Consider the following 16,768-nt stretch of genomic DNA (forward strand, 5'->3'; position numbering starts at 1 on the left):
GCTCGAGTGTTCCCTCTGTAGCTGCGGGGAGTGATCATCCAGTCCTTTCATTCCACATCGCCGCAGACCTGTCCTGGACTACGAACACTGTGGCATTGGTGAAGAAGGCCCAGCAGCGGCTCCACTTCCTGAGGGTTCTCAGGAGGGAGATCTTCAACAGTCAACACCCCTTCTACCGCTCGTGCATAGAGAGTCTGCTAACTTACGCCATTACAGTGTGGTACCCCAGCTGTACTGAGGCGGAAAGGAAGAGGTTGCAGAGAGTATGAAAGGACAGCAGAGAAGATCATTGGCTGCTGTCTGCACTTTCTCCTAGACATCTACCACTCCTGCTGCCTCAGTAGAGCTCAGAACATTATTAAGGACTCTTTTCACTCAGGCAAGCGTTACAGGTCGATAAAATCAAGAACAAACAGGTTCAAAAACAGTTTTTATCCAATAGCTTTTGTAGCGCTGTTTTTATCTACCCTTTTAATTACTTTTTAATCTGTATATACTATTATTTATTCCATTTTGTGTGTTTATAATTATTTTAATTTTGTATGAGGGAGTAACACAATCTTGTATCTTAATGTTACTATGACAATAAAAGCTATTCTATTCTATCCATCCATCCATCCATCCATCTTCTCAGGGGCAGGAACAGGCTTACATTCAAGGCTGCTTCTGTGGACTGCAGCCTGATAGTTGGAAAACTGAATGTGCATATGCAAGGAGTCCATGCAAGGAGTCCATCTGGAATAAAAGTGTTTTTTTTTTCCTTCTCTGAGCTTGTTTTATGTTTGGATGTTGGTGAAATGCATTTAGCAGTGGCTGTCATAGCTACTATTGGCTGGGAAGTGCAGCAGGTTCCTGAAATTTTACTTCTACATATAACTTATAAAGGGACAATGCTTAAACATACATATCGTCAAAGGTAATTTTCATTTTCTTGTTTTCTTTTCTTTTTCTTTTTTTTTGAGAGCTCAGTATTGTTAATTCGGTAATTTTACCGATTTGACGTCATCATCATTGCTCTCTTGTTTTTTTGTTTGTTTTTTGTTGTTGTTTTTTTGTATGTGCGTGAGAATGTGTGTGTGCATGTGTGCGTGCATCTGAGTATGTACTCATTAGTTTACCTAAAACCTATTAAAAATCCCATACTGTTCACCTAAACCGAATACTTCAGAATCCAGCTAGAGTCGTGAGGTTGTCAGGAGACCCGAGGAAGGATCAAAGAAAATAAAGTGAAATCCAGCACCGACCAGACATCACCTACTACCCACCGGGTTACCAACTAGAGTCTTTCACCAACCCCAGAAACATCTAAATTCCAACAAATTAGGGAGACCTCAAGAGACCAAAGGAGAGACTGAGGAAAGGAAGGAAGGATAGATGAAGCAGAGTGAGATCCACAGACATCAGCCTCCACCGATTCAACGACCAAAGGAAGAAGCAGATTGAGTTTTAATTTCGATAGATGCTGGTGTGGTGGATCTGGCATGCATGAAAACTTCCACCAAAGACAAGAGTCGTCGACCCCAGCCAGGACAGATCAAGCACAACCCCCCAGGGCCCCCCAGGCCACAGCAGCGCCAAGGGACAACCCTCGGGCCCCGCAGGGGCCACCGGCCGCAGAGCAAACCTAGGAGCCAGGAGCGCCCCCCACTCCAAGACGGCCCACGCCACCAACCCAACGCAGCAGGACGGGGCACGGCAGGCCCGCCAGGCACCCCACCGCCCCCGCTCCCCCGCCCCCATCCACCCCCGCCACCCACCACAGCCCAGCCCCAGCCGCCCCCAGGCACCCAAACCCCCAGACACCCCCCACCCAGCACCCCCAAACACATTTTTTTACAGTAGATTTAACAGAAATGTGTTGCAGTGTTGTCATTGGCCTTTTCAGTTGAAAACATTTGTATTTGAAATCAAAATTACCTAGAAATAAAAGCTTATATATTGATCTATCTGATATTCCTTGTTCAAAGTTAAACCCAATGTTTTCGATCTACAATGTAACTAGCTGCATTGCTTCATTTGGAGTCTATCTGAGTCACCACACTGTAACTTACATTGTAAAATGTAAATGTATGGCTTTGAAAGTGAGTCAATAAGCAGTATAGTGTACTGTACAGAGTCCAGTAGTGCGGTGATACTGATACAGCAACAAATGTGCAAATTGATGCATAACTCTTAAAGCAATATAAAGTGTTTAGTAGTGCAGTAATACTGATCAACAACTGTTCTGCAAATGGTGCAGTGTGACACAGCTACAATGATGAATACAATAATAGTGGCATTCAGAGTTGTGCTAAATTGGCAGTGTACCTATAACATTTGTAGTCAACTGGATGTTTAAAAAGTTAATGACGAAGCGAAATAAGTTGGTTCTAGTGTGCATTATTCGATTACACCTACCAGAGACAAGGATATGTTAATGAAAGAAAACGCCACTGTGGTCACATAAATAAGTTGAATCTGACTAATGTAACACATTTTTAAAAAACATACACTTTTAAAAAACATATATATAAAAAAAAATATCATTGAGTTCATCTGAGATGGACTGACGCAAAGTGGAAAAAGTGTGATGTGTTTTTTGGAAATCATTTATGTCTTGTGGCCAAAGAGGAAAAGGACATTCCAGATTGTCTTCAGCTCAAAGTAAAAAAAAAAAACAGTATCTGTGACGATATAAGGGTATTTTAGTTCCCATGGCAAGGGTAATTTGCACATCTGTGAAGGCACCATTAATGCTGAAAGGTACATAAAGATTATGGAGCAAAATATGCAGCCATCCAAGCAACGTCTTTTTTAAGGATGTACCGGGTACCTGCTTATTTCAGTAAGACAGTGCTAAGCCACATTCTGCACATGTTGCAACAGTACCTTCCCAGTACCACACTACCTCACATGTATTTCATCATCCAGTGTAATGCATGTGACAGTAACTATGTGATATCGTGACACACTGGGGTCCTGTTCACATCAATGTATCTATTTTTCATTTCCCTCATGTCTATCTTTATCCTGTCTCTTTGTAGCTCTTTTGACGGCATGTGCTGATGGTGCTGCCAATCATCTGTACAACGTCACTGGAAAAAGTGACAGGTCAGTCTGCCAATTTTCATCATCTATATATAATAACTGTGTTGTGTTGTATACATTATGTAATTATGGCGTGAGTTTTTTTTTTTTTTTTTACAAGAAAGTGGGGCTGGGCAATCTGGCTTTAAATACTTGAATTGTGGTTGCTTGTTTGTTTACTATGTGCCTATTGTAAAAAAAAAATAAAAAATTAAAAAAGGACCTCTTTTGCCCCATTATCACATTCTGTACTATATGTGTACAGTATAAGAAAATCATACCAAGGCTGTTTTTTTGCAAATTTTGAACCCAAACGCTGTATGGGTATCTGTCTAATGGAAAACTGCTGTTAGCGCTGAGATGGATCTGGGGCCTCTTTGGTCTCCGAAGTGTTCAGGCTTTCACATTAACGCTTAGAGTGTGAACATGAGTGTGTGTTCTTTAAAGGCTGTTGATGAAAATGAGGGTTCGACCTCTCGTTTTCTGCGACCGTTAAGGGACATGAGCAAGTTTGGGGTTCATTTTAGTAGTCAAGGTCGGTTTGAAACTGAGTCCCACAAGATTTCATCCTTTATTCAATCATCTACATTATCATTCTTGTCCAAAAGACCTTGCTTTACTGATATTTCCATTGCATGAGTAAAATAGATTAAGTGGCAGTGATCTACTGCAATAGAGCCACCTCGGGTCCAGGCACCTCACATAATGACAAAGAAAGACACAAGAGAGGAAGATTGATTGGTTTGTGTGGCTGAAAACTTAAACATCCTCCTTAATTTTTGCAAACATTAGCACTTTGTAGATCAGGATTTAAATACGATGTCTGTTGAAGAATAATTGCAGAAAAGAGCTGGGATGATTCTGCCCGACAGCGATGTTACATAAAGTATATATATATAAATATACTTACACTTTATAGTGTAGTACATTCCTTTGTATGTAGCAAAGTTTGTCTCCAGTTGTGTCACTAACCTCACACCAAACCATGGGTGTGTATCAATTTTGTAGATGAATATTGTATAGCTATACGGGGTTACTTACTGATTGCTTCAAAGGGGATTGTTATACAAAATGACTGACAGTTTAATTTTTTTGAGCAAAATATATAGAAAGAGAACTTCTTAGTGAAATTCAGGCCATTTGTATTATATAGGTTCTACAAAACCCCTAAGATTTATCCACCCTTGGCCAACAACATGGGTATAACAACTTTAAAGTATCAAGTCTGGGTTATTTTTTTTGTCATATGCTTTCAGATCAGTGCACACCCTAATCTGCACTTTTGCTTGCACACAAACCATATCATAAAATGATTAGTCCACTGAAGCCCAGCAAGCAAGTAAATAGCTGACAAATGATGCTGCCTAAATACGGGGCAGCAAAGCAGAAAGAAGTGCTGCATTCATGTAGGGGAGGATAGAAGTTATGTCCCATTTTTGTTGGAATTATTGCATTCCAATTGCCCACTGAGATGCTGCACCTGCAAGATTGCGTTCTGAAGGACAAACATAAATGGATATTTCTCTGAAATGCAAATGAAGGTAACTTATTCTGCAGAAGCAATGTCCTTAAAGAGTAGCAGGCGATCATTCGTGTGTACTAGTCTGCCTGCTTCAAGTGGAACTTATTTAGTGAAATAAAAAGTTTGCAGAGCTATACTTGGTTTGAAGTTTAATAATACAAACACACACAATATTGATTTCTTTAAAAAAAAAAATCATCTTTTTTGTGATCTTGCACTTTCATTCATATGGTTGTTTTCTTGCTCTATCATATCAGGTGATGTTATTCCTATTGACTTTTACTCATGTACCTGTCTTTTTTTAACATTCAGAATATTGTGCATCATTATCATTATATACAGTGCACATGGAACACATCAAGCAATCATCAATTGCTTGGAAACCCACATCACCGTTTTGTTCCATTTTCAGCTGAATCTCAAGTAAACTTGAAGCAGTATTTAATTCAACCTCCTATAATGATGTCTATGCAAGCATGCCTCATCTTCTGTAGCGTTACCTACCTACCTTACGGCAGTTCTGATCAGGTTTGTTGACAGGAAGATAAAGATTGCTCTTTTGAGAGATTGCTACAAGCTTAAAGGTAAACATGTCTACGTCAATGAAAATCTCACAAAACGAAATGCAGACATTGCCAGAAGGGCGCGACAATTAAGAAATAATTGACTTATCGAGAACAAATGGACAAAAAACTGTCGGATCTTCATTCAAACAAAAGAAGACTCATCTTCTCAGAAGAAAATACAGATCTTGAAAACAGTGGAAGAATTGGCGTAGTTTGAGAGACAATAACTTCAATCAGTAACTCACATTATTAAATTGTAGATTATGTTTTACCCAAATGAAATTATTGTAATATATTACTAATTACTAATTAACCCAAATTTTGATGTAACATGCAAGGCTGTGATTAGGTTGTATTGTGGCTGCAATGTATCTGCTGTAAATATTTACAATGGGTTGGTAAACATGGTTCCGGGATGGAGCCGGCAGGGCCTACTCAGCTGGTGGGTAACCTTGGTGGGCGCTAAGGAGTGTCAAGATTTAAGCATCATCTGGATGCTGGCAACTGGTGAATTGGTGGCTGAACTGACCAGAATCGAGTGAACATTGCTGTGGACGCAATGGGCAGAATGCAAGCCGATCTACTCTTCTGGAAGCCACAACATGTTGAAAGCTGATCCAAGGTCAGCAAAGACGGTACTTGTGAACGAGCATGCGCTTGCCTTGGCTACTCGCCTGGTTGAGTGGGCCTGTTGGTGGCGTCCGGAAACCGGTTTAACAATTCCAAATTATTGGTACTAGCTGCAACCTATACTCAAACATTGCTCAAGATAAACTGAGCGAGGAGTGTGCAGATTTAAGTCTGGGATTGAACGATATGAGTCAATGACTTTCAATATCTGACTGATGCGCGTATAGTAAGAATCGATGGGGACGGGTTACTAATAAGCCATGGCTTCTACCCGTCAGCCCTTCTTTCGGATGTCAATGTTGCAAATGATATGATGTGATCGATGTAACCTGTAATAATGTGTCTGAAAAGCAAAAATGAATAAAAGAAAACAGACAAACAAATAAAAACCTTGACTCTCGGTTCTTGTTATTCAAAATCAGCCCATTCTCCACACTGTTATAGGGCATTTAAATATACCGTACATCTATTATGCCATTAGCTCAGTGTACCGAATCTGCCAAATGTGATTGAAATGTGACTATTTAGAGCTGCAAAGAGTCTGTTTTTCACTTCTCTCATCATCACAGTCACGCAAGGCCAGTCTGTTATCATGGAGCGGCTCAAAATATACCGTTATATCTAATTTAAAATGCACCCAACAGCATGTTCAATGCCCTTGAATAGTTTAAGCTTGACTACAAGAGATGTAATAAACAATGGTAATGGTCTTACTCTAACCCTTTTCCTCAGTATCATCAACTGTCTCATTGTTATGATATCTCTGTAATAAAACTGTTTTCATGGGACCTCAGGTGTTTGTGGAGAAGTCCCTCCTTGATGCCCCTGATTCTCCTCTGACTCAAGCTTTGTATCCGCTCCTATTTCTAATTGCAAAATGACATTTGTCTAATTAGTGCATCTAATCAAATCCTCCGTGGGAGTATAAAAAGTCAAGAGATGGTTGAAGAGGTAAAGGATCATGGCTGAATGTAATTGGACAGCTGTGTACATGTGTGTAAGTGAACATCAATGCATGGTTGTTTCGTCCTCAGTATTGACTTTCAACCATCAATATACAGCTGTGCCGACAGTGTCGTGGAACAAGTTTTTGTCCTCTTCTAAATGTTTTTGCAGTTTCCCACTTTTATGCTTAATTAAGATCATCAAACAAATTAGATATGCGACAAAAATAACCCAAGTAAACATACAATGCAGTTGTTAAATGATTTTATTTATTATGGTATATTATTATATATATATTCAAAGCTATATGTGTGCTAAATCAGGAATTAACTGTGCCCAATCATATTTTTTGAAAGCTCAGTTCATTTTCACTGACTACAGCCAAGCCTGATTATCTCCACACATATTCAAATGAAATCATTTAAATAGACCCTGTATTATAGAATGAAGTGAGTCATAACATTTCAAAAAGCTACAACAAAATTCCACAATCCAAAGAAATTTAAAAGCAGATGAGAGATAAATGTATTTACATCTTTTGAACTGGAACCACAGTGAAAGCCATTATCCACAAATGAAGAAAACATAGTACAGTGGTGAACAGTCGGCCTACAGCCCCAACCCAGGACAAACAACCCACAAGTGCTGGCCTCCCTCGCTTCAGTTAAGGTGTTTAGTGTTAATGACTCAACAATAGAGACACTGGGCAAAAAAGGCATCCGTGGCAGAGTTTCAAGGCAAAAAACAATGCCCTTTACTCCCTAAAAAAAACAAAAAAAAAAACATAACAGCGTGTCTTACTTTGACAAAAAACAAACAAACAAAATCAGAATGATTCCCCAGACTTTTTTTATAAGAGTATTTTTATTTCATGGACTGAATTTTGTGGAAGGTGTGTGTCTCGTTACCTTTACCATAAATGTAGCACAGCATGTCAGAAAAAGAACATACTAACAGTAAATGCTGGTTTTAGTGTGATTATCTGGGGCTGTTTAGCTCCGCCAAGACCTGGGGTCTCATTTATAAAGCTTGTATACGATCAAAATGAGGCCAATATTCTACGTACTAACATTTCTGCGCCAAAGGTGGTATTTATTTATTTATTTATTTATTTTTTAGGTTTGCGTATGTGTGTCTGTCTACGCATGGTTTATAAATCTCTTTTTTTTCTGCGTATGTGAGGTTTGAATTTCATTCATACGTGCTTTTCTGCACAGGTTTTCACGCACGGATTTATAAATGAGGCCCCTAAACGACCTGCTGTGATTGATAGAACCTTGCTGCAGAAAATAATGAGGAAGAATATTTTGCCATCAATTTGTGACCTCAAGCTGAAGTGCACTTGGATTACGTAGCGGGACAACTGGCAAGTCAAGTTCTGAATGGCTTAAAAATAACAATAAAATTAAGGTTTACGAGTGGTGTAGTCAACGTCCAGACTTGAATCTGATTGTAAGACGTGGCATTACTTTAAAAAGACTGTATATACTCAAAAATCTTACAAAGGTCCCCCAGTGTTGCTGAATTAAAGCAATTCTGAGAGGAAGTACCAAAATATCTCAGCACAGATGTGAAAGTATTTTTGCCAGTTGAAGAAAATGCTGGACTCATAGCTACTGAGGGTCGCCCAACCATTTATTAAATTTAGGTGGGAAGTACATTTTCCATACAGGGCCACTTAGCTTTGAATATTTTTCCCCTGAATGAATAAAGTCACCGCTGCCTTTTATTTTTACTTGGGTTATCTTTGTCTGATATTTACTGTACATTTGTTTGAAGATCTTAATCATTAAAGTGGGGAAACAATGCAAAAAAATAATAATTTAAGAAAATGTTTTTCACGAAACTGTAGGCCAAATCTACCATTGTATTTCCATTTTATTATACTTTCATATATTGCACAGCTTGAGATCTTAAATTGCCTGGCAATCAAGAAATGGAAATGGGAGTGATAAAAAGAGAATAATGGGTCTGCAATCAGACTTTTATAGCAAATTAAGATGGGCATTTGCAGGTCTTTTGCTTCATATATGTAGTGCTAAGTTGCTAAGCAACACATACTGAGAACATACAAGACAATGTGTCAAGTAGCAGGCCAATGTGTTGGAATAAACAATATAATTTCTCAACCAAGCATAATAATTTTACAATGCTGTCCTCTATGGTTTAAGTATTGCTGTACGGTAATGTATAAAAAGGTTTGTGTTCTGCATTCATACTAACATATATAGAACATACATTTATTTGTATTGTTATTTTGCGCGCTTTTTCATTATGCACCATCGAAGCAATGAGTACCTCCTGACCATCTACCAGGGCATCACTTATTTCTGTGGCAGCCTGATAGATAATGACAGTTGCAAATATTCTAGAACTGTAGGCTAAGGACTGTGTCCCATTATCACTATGTGAAGAAGAGATGGACTGATATGCAAGAGAATTGGTCATAGGTCGTTTTGTTTTCAAGTTTTTGTAATAACATTGCAGAGTTGGCAATGCTTCTTGAAATTATTACCTCTCATCTCTGTAATGATAAACACCAGAAAACCAGAGACAACAAACCAGTTGAATTCAACCTGTAGTGCTTCTGTGCACCCATGAGTGGCACTTGACATCTCCTCTCTGATTTGAACAGAACGAATCAGAGCCACGCCTCCTCTATTGATGAAAAAAACAGGGAAAGGTAGCATAGTAGTATACTTATAGTCACAGGAGAGGGAGAGAAAGAGAGAGAGAGATAGTGGAGAGTGACGAACAGACTGACTTAGGGCCCTATTTTTATTCCTAACGCAAAGTGTAGTCTAGCTATGCGCATTGGTGGAGTTTTCTTTCTTCTGGTATTTTCGTAGACTTTGTGCCAATAGAATTGGCCGTGATGGGGCTTTTGCGCTGTTGTGCACCTTTGTTTAATGGAACAAAGCATTTTCCCAGCCAATCGTAGCTGCATCCCTCATTTGCAATTAAATCAGAGTGGTCGGACTGCAGTACACCCGAGTATGTGGGCTTCACTTTGCAGAAACTGAAATGGACTCGCTAGGGTCCATGCATGACATTGGCAGCTGGTAAACTGCGAGATTTCCGCTTATGGATGATATAGTTGGCTGCATGTAGCAGTCTACATGTGTTTTGTGGATTTGGAGAAGGCGTTTGACTGGGTCCCTTGGGGAGTCCTGTGGGGGGTGCATCGGGAGTATGGGGTACCGAGACCCCTGATATGGGCTGTTCGGTCCATTTACGATCGGTGTCAGAGTTTGGTCCGCATTGCCGGCAGTAAGTCGGATTCGTTTCCAGTGAGGGTTGGACTGCGCCAAAGCTGCCCTTTGTCACCGATTCTGTTCATAACTTTTATGGACAGAATTTCTAGGCGCAGCAGAGGCGTTGAGGGGGTCCGTTTTGGTAGCCTCAGCATTGCATCGCTACTTTTTGCACATGATGTGGTGCTGTTGAGCCTTGATCTCCAACTCTCACTGGAGGGGTTCGCAGCCGAGTGTGAAGCAGTTGGGATGAAGATCAGCACCTCCAAATCCGAGACCATGGTTTTCAGTCGGAAAAGGGTGGCGTGCTCTCTCCGGGTCGGGGATGAGATCCTGCCCCAAGTGGAGGAGTTCAAGTATTTTGGGGTATTGTTCACGAGCGAGAGCAGGATGGAGCGGGAGATCGACAGGCGGATCGGTGCAGCGTCTGCAGTGATGCAGACTCTATATCGGTCCGTTGTGGTGAAGAAAGAGCTGAGCCGTAAGGCGAAGCTCTCAATTTACCAGTCGATCTACGTTCCTACCCTCACCTATGGTCATGAGCTGTGGGTCATGACTGAAAGAACAAGATCAATATAATACAAGCGGCCAAAATGAATTTCCTCCGCAGGGTGTCCAGGAGTAGGTGGGAAGAAGGGTGAGAAGCTCGGTCATCCGGCAGGGACTCAGAGTCGAGCTGCTGCTCCTCCGCGTTGGGAGGAACCAGTTGAGGTGGCTCGGGTATCTGGTCCGGATACCTCCTTGCCGCCGCTCCGGAAAGGTGTTCCGGGCATGTTCCACCGGCGGGAGGCCCCGGGGACGACCCAGGACACGCTGGAGAGACTATGTCTCTCGGCTGGCCTTGGAACTCTTTGGGATCCCGCCGGTGGAGCTGGTTGAAGTGGCTGGGGAGAATGAAGTCTGGGCTTCCCTCCTAAAGCTGCCCCCCATCCCCGACTAGACCTCGTTTAAGCGGCACAAGCTGGATGGATGGATAGTTGGCTGTGTGTATGTGGGCAATTGGAGACCCACGACCGCGCGTTTGTGTTAACCCCTTGCACTTCCAAGACCTGCAACACTTTTTTCAATGAATTGATTTTCAGAATGATTCAGAGAGATTGTTCCAACTAAATCCACCATTCACGTCCACGGAGCACTGAATCTGTCCACCCGCGCCTTGATTAAATCCAGCAAGATCGCATTGCACCATCGGCACTACTCGTTAGACCTGGTTTTAGCGAGTCTAAAACCTAGTCTCGTTTTTGTGACCAAATTAGCGATGCACTTATGGACGCAGCAGCTCAGTAAAAGTTAAAATAGACTTACCTCGGCATGAGAATGGAGATGTGCTTGTTTTCATGCCCAGTGCACGGGCTCCACTCTATTAATATAAAGTCCAGTGACTAAAGCATACCTGCTCAAATCTACACAAAGATCACAGCCACCCCACTACAAAGCACTCTCAATCAAACTGGTGGCAAAATGCTCTATTTCCAATTCAAATTAAACTGTCAGTTGATATTAATGTGGATGCAATATCTTGTTAGATGCAAACACGGACCCATGGAGCCTTTTACATGGATCTGTGTGCAAGGACGTGTGAGATCAGTCTTCAGTCTATCTCGTCTCATCCCAGCTATCACATGAAGGTTATTGTGGATACCTTTATTGTTAAAAGAAAGCGTGCCCTTTTGTTATTTTGTTTGGCATACACATTTTGTCTGCATAGCTGCATGGTGGATGACTGGTTAGCCCAACCACCTCACAATTTAGAGGTCGTGTGGGTATCTGGCATTGGCCTTCCAGGTTGGAGTTTGCATGGGTTTTCTCTGGATAGTCCAGTTTCCTCCCACATTCCAAAAGCATGCATTATGTTCACTCAAGACTCTAAATCAGGGGTCTGCAACTTGCCGCTCTAGAGGCATATGTGACACGTTCCTCCATCTACTAAGGTTCTCTTTGATTTGTCTATATGTGTGTTTGTGTGTAAATACAGTGGGGGCAAATAAGTATTTAGTCGCCCCTGATTGTACAAGTTCTCTGACTTAAAAAGATGGAGGTCTGTAGTTTAAATCTTAGGTACATGTTAACTGTCACAGACGGAATTGAATTTTTAAATAATTTATTTGTAAATTATAGTGGAAAATAAGTATTTGGTCAATAACAAAAATTCAAATCAATATTTGTAATACAATCTCTTACCAGTGACAAAGGTCAAACATTTACTGTAGATCTTCACCAGATTTGCACACACTGGGGTATTTTGGTCCATTCCTCCATGCAGAAGTCCTCTAGAGCAGTGATGTTGGAGCAGTGTGTTTCTAGTCAATAATCCCCCTGTCTCTCCTTTTCAACCAACCAGATTCTCGTTCCTAATGCTTGCTGTTGTGTAATAAACACACATCCCTGCTTGTGCCTCTATTCTTGTTAGGACATCCACTGTCATCATGATTACTGAAACCTCAGTCATCACAACAAAATGTCCAATTTAATAAATTTAGACCCAATTCTAGGTGATATCCGTCACTGAGGGTTTCTGAAAAAAGTTATCCTCTCATCTCACATCTGAGTTTGAAGAAACTGAAACTGGTCCCCGGAAGAGTAGATGTACAATTATATGTACACACACGACTCAACCAGCCATGAAATCATGTTGTTTGTGCACACAAGATAGCAGCAATCATATTCCTGGGTGGACCTGCTTCTTACAAATAAACACACGCGTAAATGTAATGAACAGACATGTTATCTGTGTACGTATGGCAAATGTTCCACTCTGAAATGGTTTACACAATGCTTGCGTGCTTTAAATGATATCTGCAACAAACCTTAGTAATTCCTATACTGTGAGAATGCATGTTGTCTAGAAACAATGTTGCATTTGGTTAAGTGGAATTACTATTCAGAGCACACAACCAAACACCAAAGTAGATGTCTACTCCCAAGCCTCCTGCCCTGTTTAATTATCAGTTGTAATCCTCTTTTATTGTATGCACTAACAAGGAAAGCTTTGTATAGTAAACATATATTACTTCCATTTGTAACCCTTGTCTCTATTTGGAGGTAAATTTATATTATCTGAAATTAAAGTGTAAACTTGAATTACAGCTAGGTGCTCGGTGCATTAATTTTAAGGCAAGTTGATAGCATTTAAACATATTTTCTTTCAACTAATCCAGATATTGAAATCAAATGCTTCAACATTAGCATACCTAAATAGCAAGCAACAAGTTAAAAGAGATAAAGGAGTTGAGGGTTTGTATCTTGCTGTAATAAACAGTATGTTTTATTCTTGCAAGAAGAGGAAAGGTTAGAGACTTTCAAAGGTCTTGTCAAGTTAAAATATAAGGTTAGGTTTCACAAACAATGACATAGTCGTGTTTTGAACTTTGACACCATCAAGAGAAAGAACATAAACTGTTGTCTTCCCTTTTTTGGGTTTGTTCGTCATGTGAGGTGCAGAGTTAGCACCCAAACAGAGATGGGACATGGAAGTTGGGAAAAGAGTAGAGTCCTTGGTTAAAATAGATTATGAGTCCTTGGAAAATTACAACTTTATTCTTGCTTTTATGCAATGTTTTTTTACTTGTACTTTTCTTTCCTTATGACCCTAATGCTACTTTGAAATGCGTCGTATGTTGCTTTAAGTAGATGTCCATTACCTTACATGTACTCTGAAGGAAATGTATGAGAACCAATCGCAGTGTCACAGAGCAGTCTGTCCTCATGTCTCTGTCTTCCCATGGCAAATCTTGCAGCTCATATCAAAGTACTGACACATGCCCTTATGACCTCTGTCTCTCTCCTCTACAATACTTTTCTCTCTGTTGAACACTCGTTCCCGCTCTGTTTTTCTTGTGATCCTTGCAACTTTTCGTTTTCTGTCATTCACACTCGTTTGCTATCCTTCCATCCAGCTTCTGCCCCGACTATATCAGTGGTGATTTCGACTCCATTACTGCAGAGGTCCGAGCCTTTTTTGCAGACAAGGTGAGTGGAATTTACCACAAATGCCCAGACTCGCACTATACTGTATAGAAACAAGTATTGACATCCACCTCTTGATCAATAATCAATAAGGGATAGTGCTAGTGCTTTTCATCTTAACATTTCGGTATCTTGGTTGGATGAGTTTGGTGAGGAATTTTGATGAACTAAGTTGGGGATGGTGAACCAGGCCATTGTACACTCCAGCATCTTTGCAAAAGTTTTTCTGGATAAATGGCTACAAATTGCTACAGACGACTCCAAAATAGTCAGAGTGGAAGAGTGGTAACTGTTAGATATGCAAAGAGGAGACCACCATGTCATATTTTAGTTTTCTTTTTCGCTTTGTGTGAGTGTAATGGGAGTGTGTCTATACTTTTGTCCATATTACATACTTGCACATTAAAAGAAGTGCTTTAGACATGCATTAACATTAGATTTGTCCTCCTTCATACAATAGTATATAATTTTTGTCCCATCTGGTGCATCTGTTATATACTGTAGTGTATCTAAAACGTTCACTTGGCACATTTTTGTTTGATGCTTGTTATACAAAGTGTTCAAAAGGCACTGCTGCCCAAAGGCTGTCAACTACATACACTAATAATATACCCTTTTGGTAAGTTGGAAAGAATCAAATTATTGCAAATTTGGGCATTGGGCATTTCTATAGTGCTGTTGCTACAAGTGCTTCACTTTTATTTCATTGCTGTACAGTTTCATCCACTGATCCACTTGCTACCAGCCATGCATGTGACAGAAATGCAATCCTATGTGATATTTGTGATTTGTGTCACATTGTTTATACTTCTGTTATCAAACCCAAACTGATGTGTAGTTTGTTTACGGTTTTGAATACAAAACATTCACTACACATTCCCCAAAACTCATTAACACATTTATCATCTTCTCACACCCAGTTCTGTATACCCAGTGATAGTCAGAAACACAGAGCACAAAAATAACTGTAATGCTTTAGGAGCAGAACAATTGGGAGGTTTGAGATATTTCGTCAAATAAGTGTTGGATAAAGTGAAAAATTATATTAAAATGGAGGAGAAAGAACAGACTGTCATCCACAAGAGTGAGCAAGAGACACAACAAGGCAAGGCTGAATGGATGAGATGAGGGAGGATGATTGGCAACCAGCAGGCATAATTGTGTCCATGTGTGTATGGGTGAATGATAACTTTCGTTATAAAGCACTTAAAAACAACCACTGATTCATATAAAGTGCCGTACAAGGAAAAAAAATCAATCATGCAAAGACAGGTAAAACAAAAATAAACACAAAGCGAAGTAATCACTAAATACACAGTATAGTAAACAGCTTATAGCTAAGCAAGCACATAGACAGTCGACTGTACAAGTCAACACTTATGATGAGGATTTGATGATGAAGAAGCATTACTGTAGTAGTGCTGTCTGGTGTACAACAATGAAGGTTTGACTGCTTAAAAAATCAGAGGAGTTACTTTTACCAACCCTTTTGCTGTGGTCTGGCCTGTGCTGGCAGGAAAGTCAGCTGCTATGTTGTCTGCTAGCTTCACTGCAATGGTCAGGGCTGCCATGTTTGTTGAGTCAAATATGCTGTGTCCACTCACACAAAACCTGAATTGGCGGTCATTGATGTTTAATAATATTGCACTGACCTGTTGTTATTGATTACACTTGTTAAAATGAAGTGTTTAGCTCTAGTTTGGCCAAAGTATAGTAAGCAGAGCAGTCGCAGTCGACAAACTCTCCTCTCCCGCTGACAGTGAATCATAAATCTGACACAGCTGCTGTTAGATTTGTGATTGGGTAAGTGAGTCAGGGGCTGGAAAATGGGAGCTGAGAGGCGTAACTTCAGCCTACAACCATCTGCCTCCTGCTGTAGAGGTATGGTTGAGCATAAGCAACAAGTTTTATGTTTTCTTTGGCATGGTTATGGCCAACACTGACAGTTTATTGTCGCAATTAAAGATACAATACAATAAATATCCCCCATGTTGTACAGAGTATTTTACTACGAAAATACTTATATTTAAAAAATATCAAAAAGAAGAATTTTCAGTCTTTTTCTGCCATTTTACAGAAAAATTCAAATGGGTGAAAAAATCCACAAATGCGGAACTGCGAATATGCTGGTATCCACTGTATCATACAGCATTTTCATCTTTTTTTTCAGCACCTTGCCTTGTCTCTTTCTGCATTTTTGTTTCTGCTGTAATCCATGTATCTCTATTTTTTTGTATTGTATGTAGGGGTGCCGACTGATAGAAACAAGTGACCAGGATCTTACAGACTATACCAAGTGTCTTGTCATCATGGTGGAGGAGATTAAACAAAGGAATCTGCAGGTGACAGTTTCACTTATATTATTAACAACAACATGTTTTTTGAATGTAATTTTTTTTTTTTTTTCATATCCAAATGCAGATGTTTACTTTTGCTGGATCCATGCCAAAGCTATTACCAAAAGCTTTCAGCAGTCAAATAAAATCAATCACAAAAACAGCCTAAAATCTGAAGAACATTTCCACAGTGAAGGGTTGCATGTTCTAAGCAGACCAGGAGAAACGCATCCATGTTTTTATCTTCAGTAGACTTTTAGGCTTCTAAACAGAACAAGAGATCCAAGCACATTACACCCTTTCTAAAGTATTTACATGGGCTCCCAGTCAGCTGTAAAATAGAATCTAAAATTCTGCTACTGGTCTAAATCACTGAATGATTTAGGTCCTGAATACAAATGCTAATGGTATATGCAGTAAACCCAGTAGGGTTCTGAGGTCTGCAGTCTTGGGTCAAATAGTGGAGCCCAAAGTTCAAAGTAA

General features: G+C 40.1%; 1 protein-coding gene across 3 annotated transcripts in view; it reads left to right on the plus strand.

The window, feature by feature from the left end:
• Positions 1-16,768, plus strand: part of tpk1 (thiamin pyrophosphokinase 1) — an 82,274-nt gene that overhangs the window by 21,304 nt on the left and 44,202 nt on the right. For 2 of the 3 annotated variants that reach the window (XM_077555063.1, XM_077555065.1), the window contains exons 4-6: positions 3,024-3,090; positions 13,880-13,952; positions 16,196-16,291. In XM_077555063.1, coding sequence (XP_077411189.1) covers positions 3,024-3,090; positions 13,880-13,952; positions 16,196-16,291 — 236 coding nt within the window. Of the gene's footprint in view, positions 1-3,023; positions 3,091-13,630; positions 13,732-13,879; positions 13,953-16,195; positions 16,292-16,768 lie in introns of those variants that run through there. The other variant, XM_077555064.1, reaches the window with a different exon arrangement.

Source organism: Vanacampus margaritifer, chromosome 20 (assembly GCF_051991255.1).
Source record: "Vanacampus margaritifer isolate UIUO_Vmar chromosome 20, RoL_Vmar_1.0, whole genome shotgun sequence".
NCBI classification, from domain to species: Eukaryota; Metazoa; Chordata; class Actinopteri; order Syngnathiformes; family Syngnathidae; genus Vanacampus; species Vanacampus margaritifer.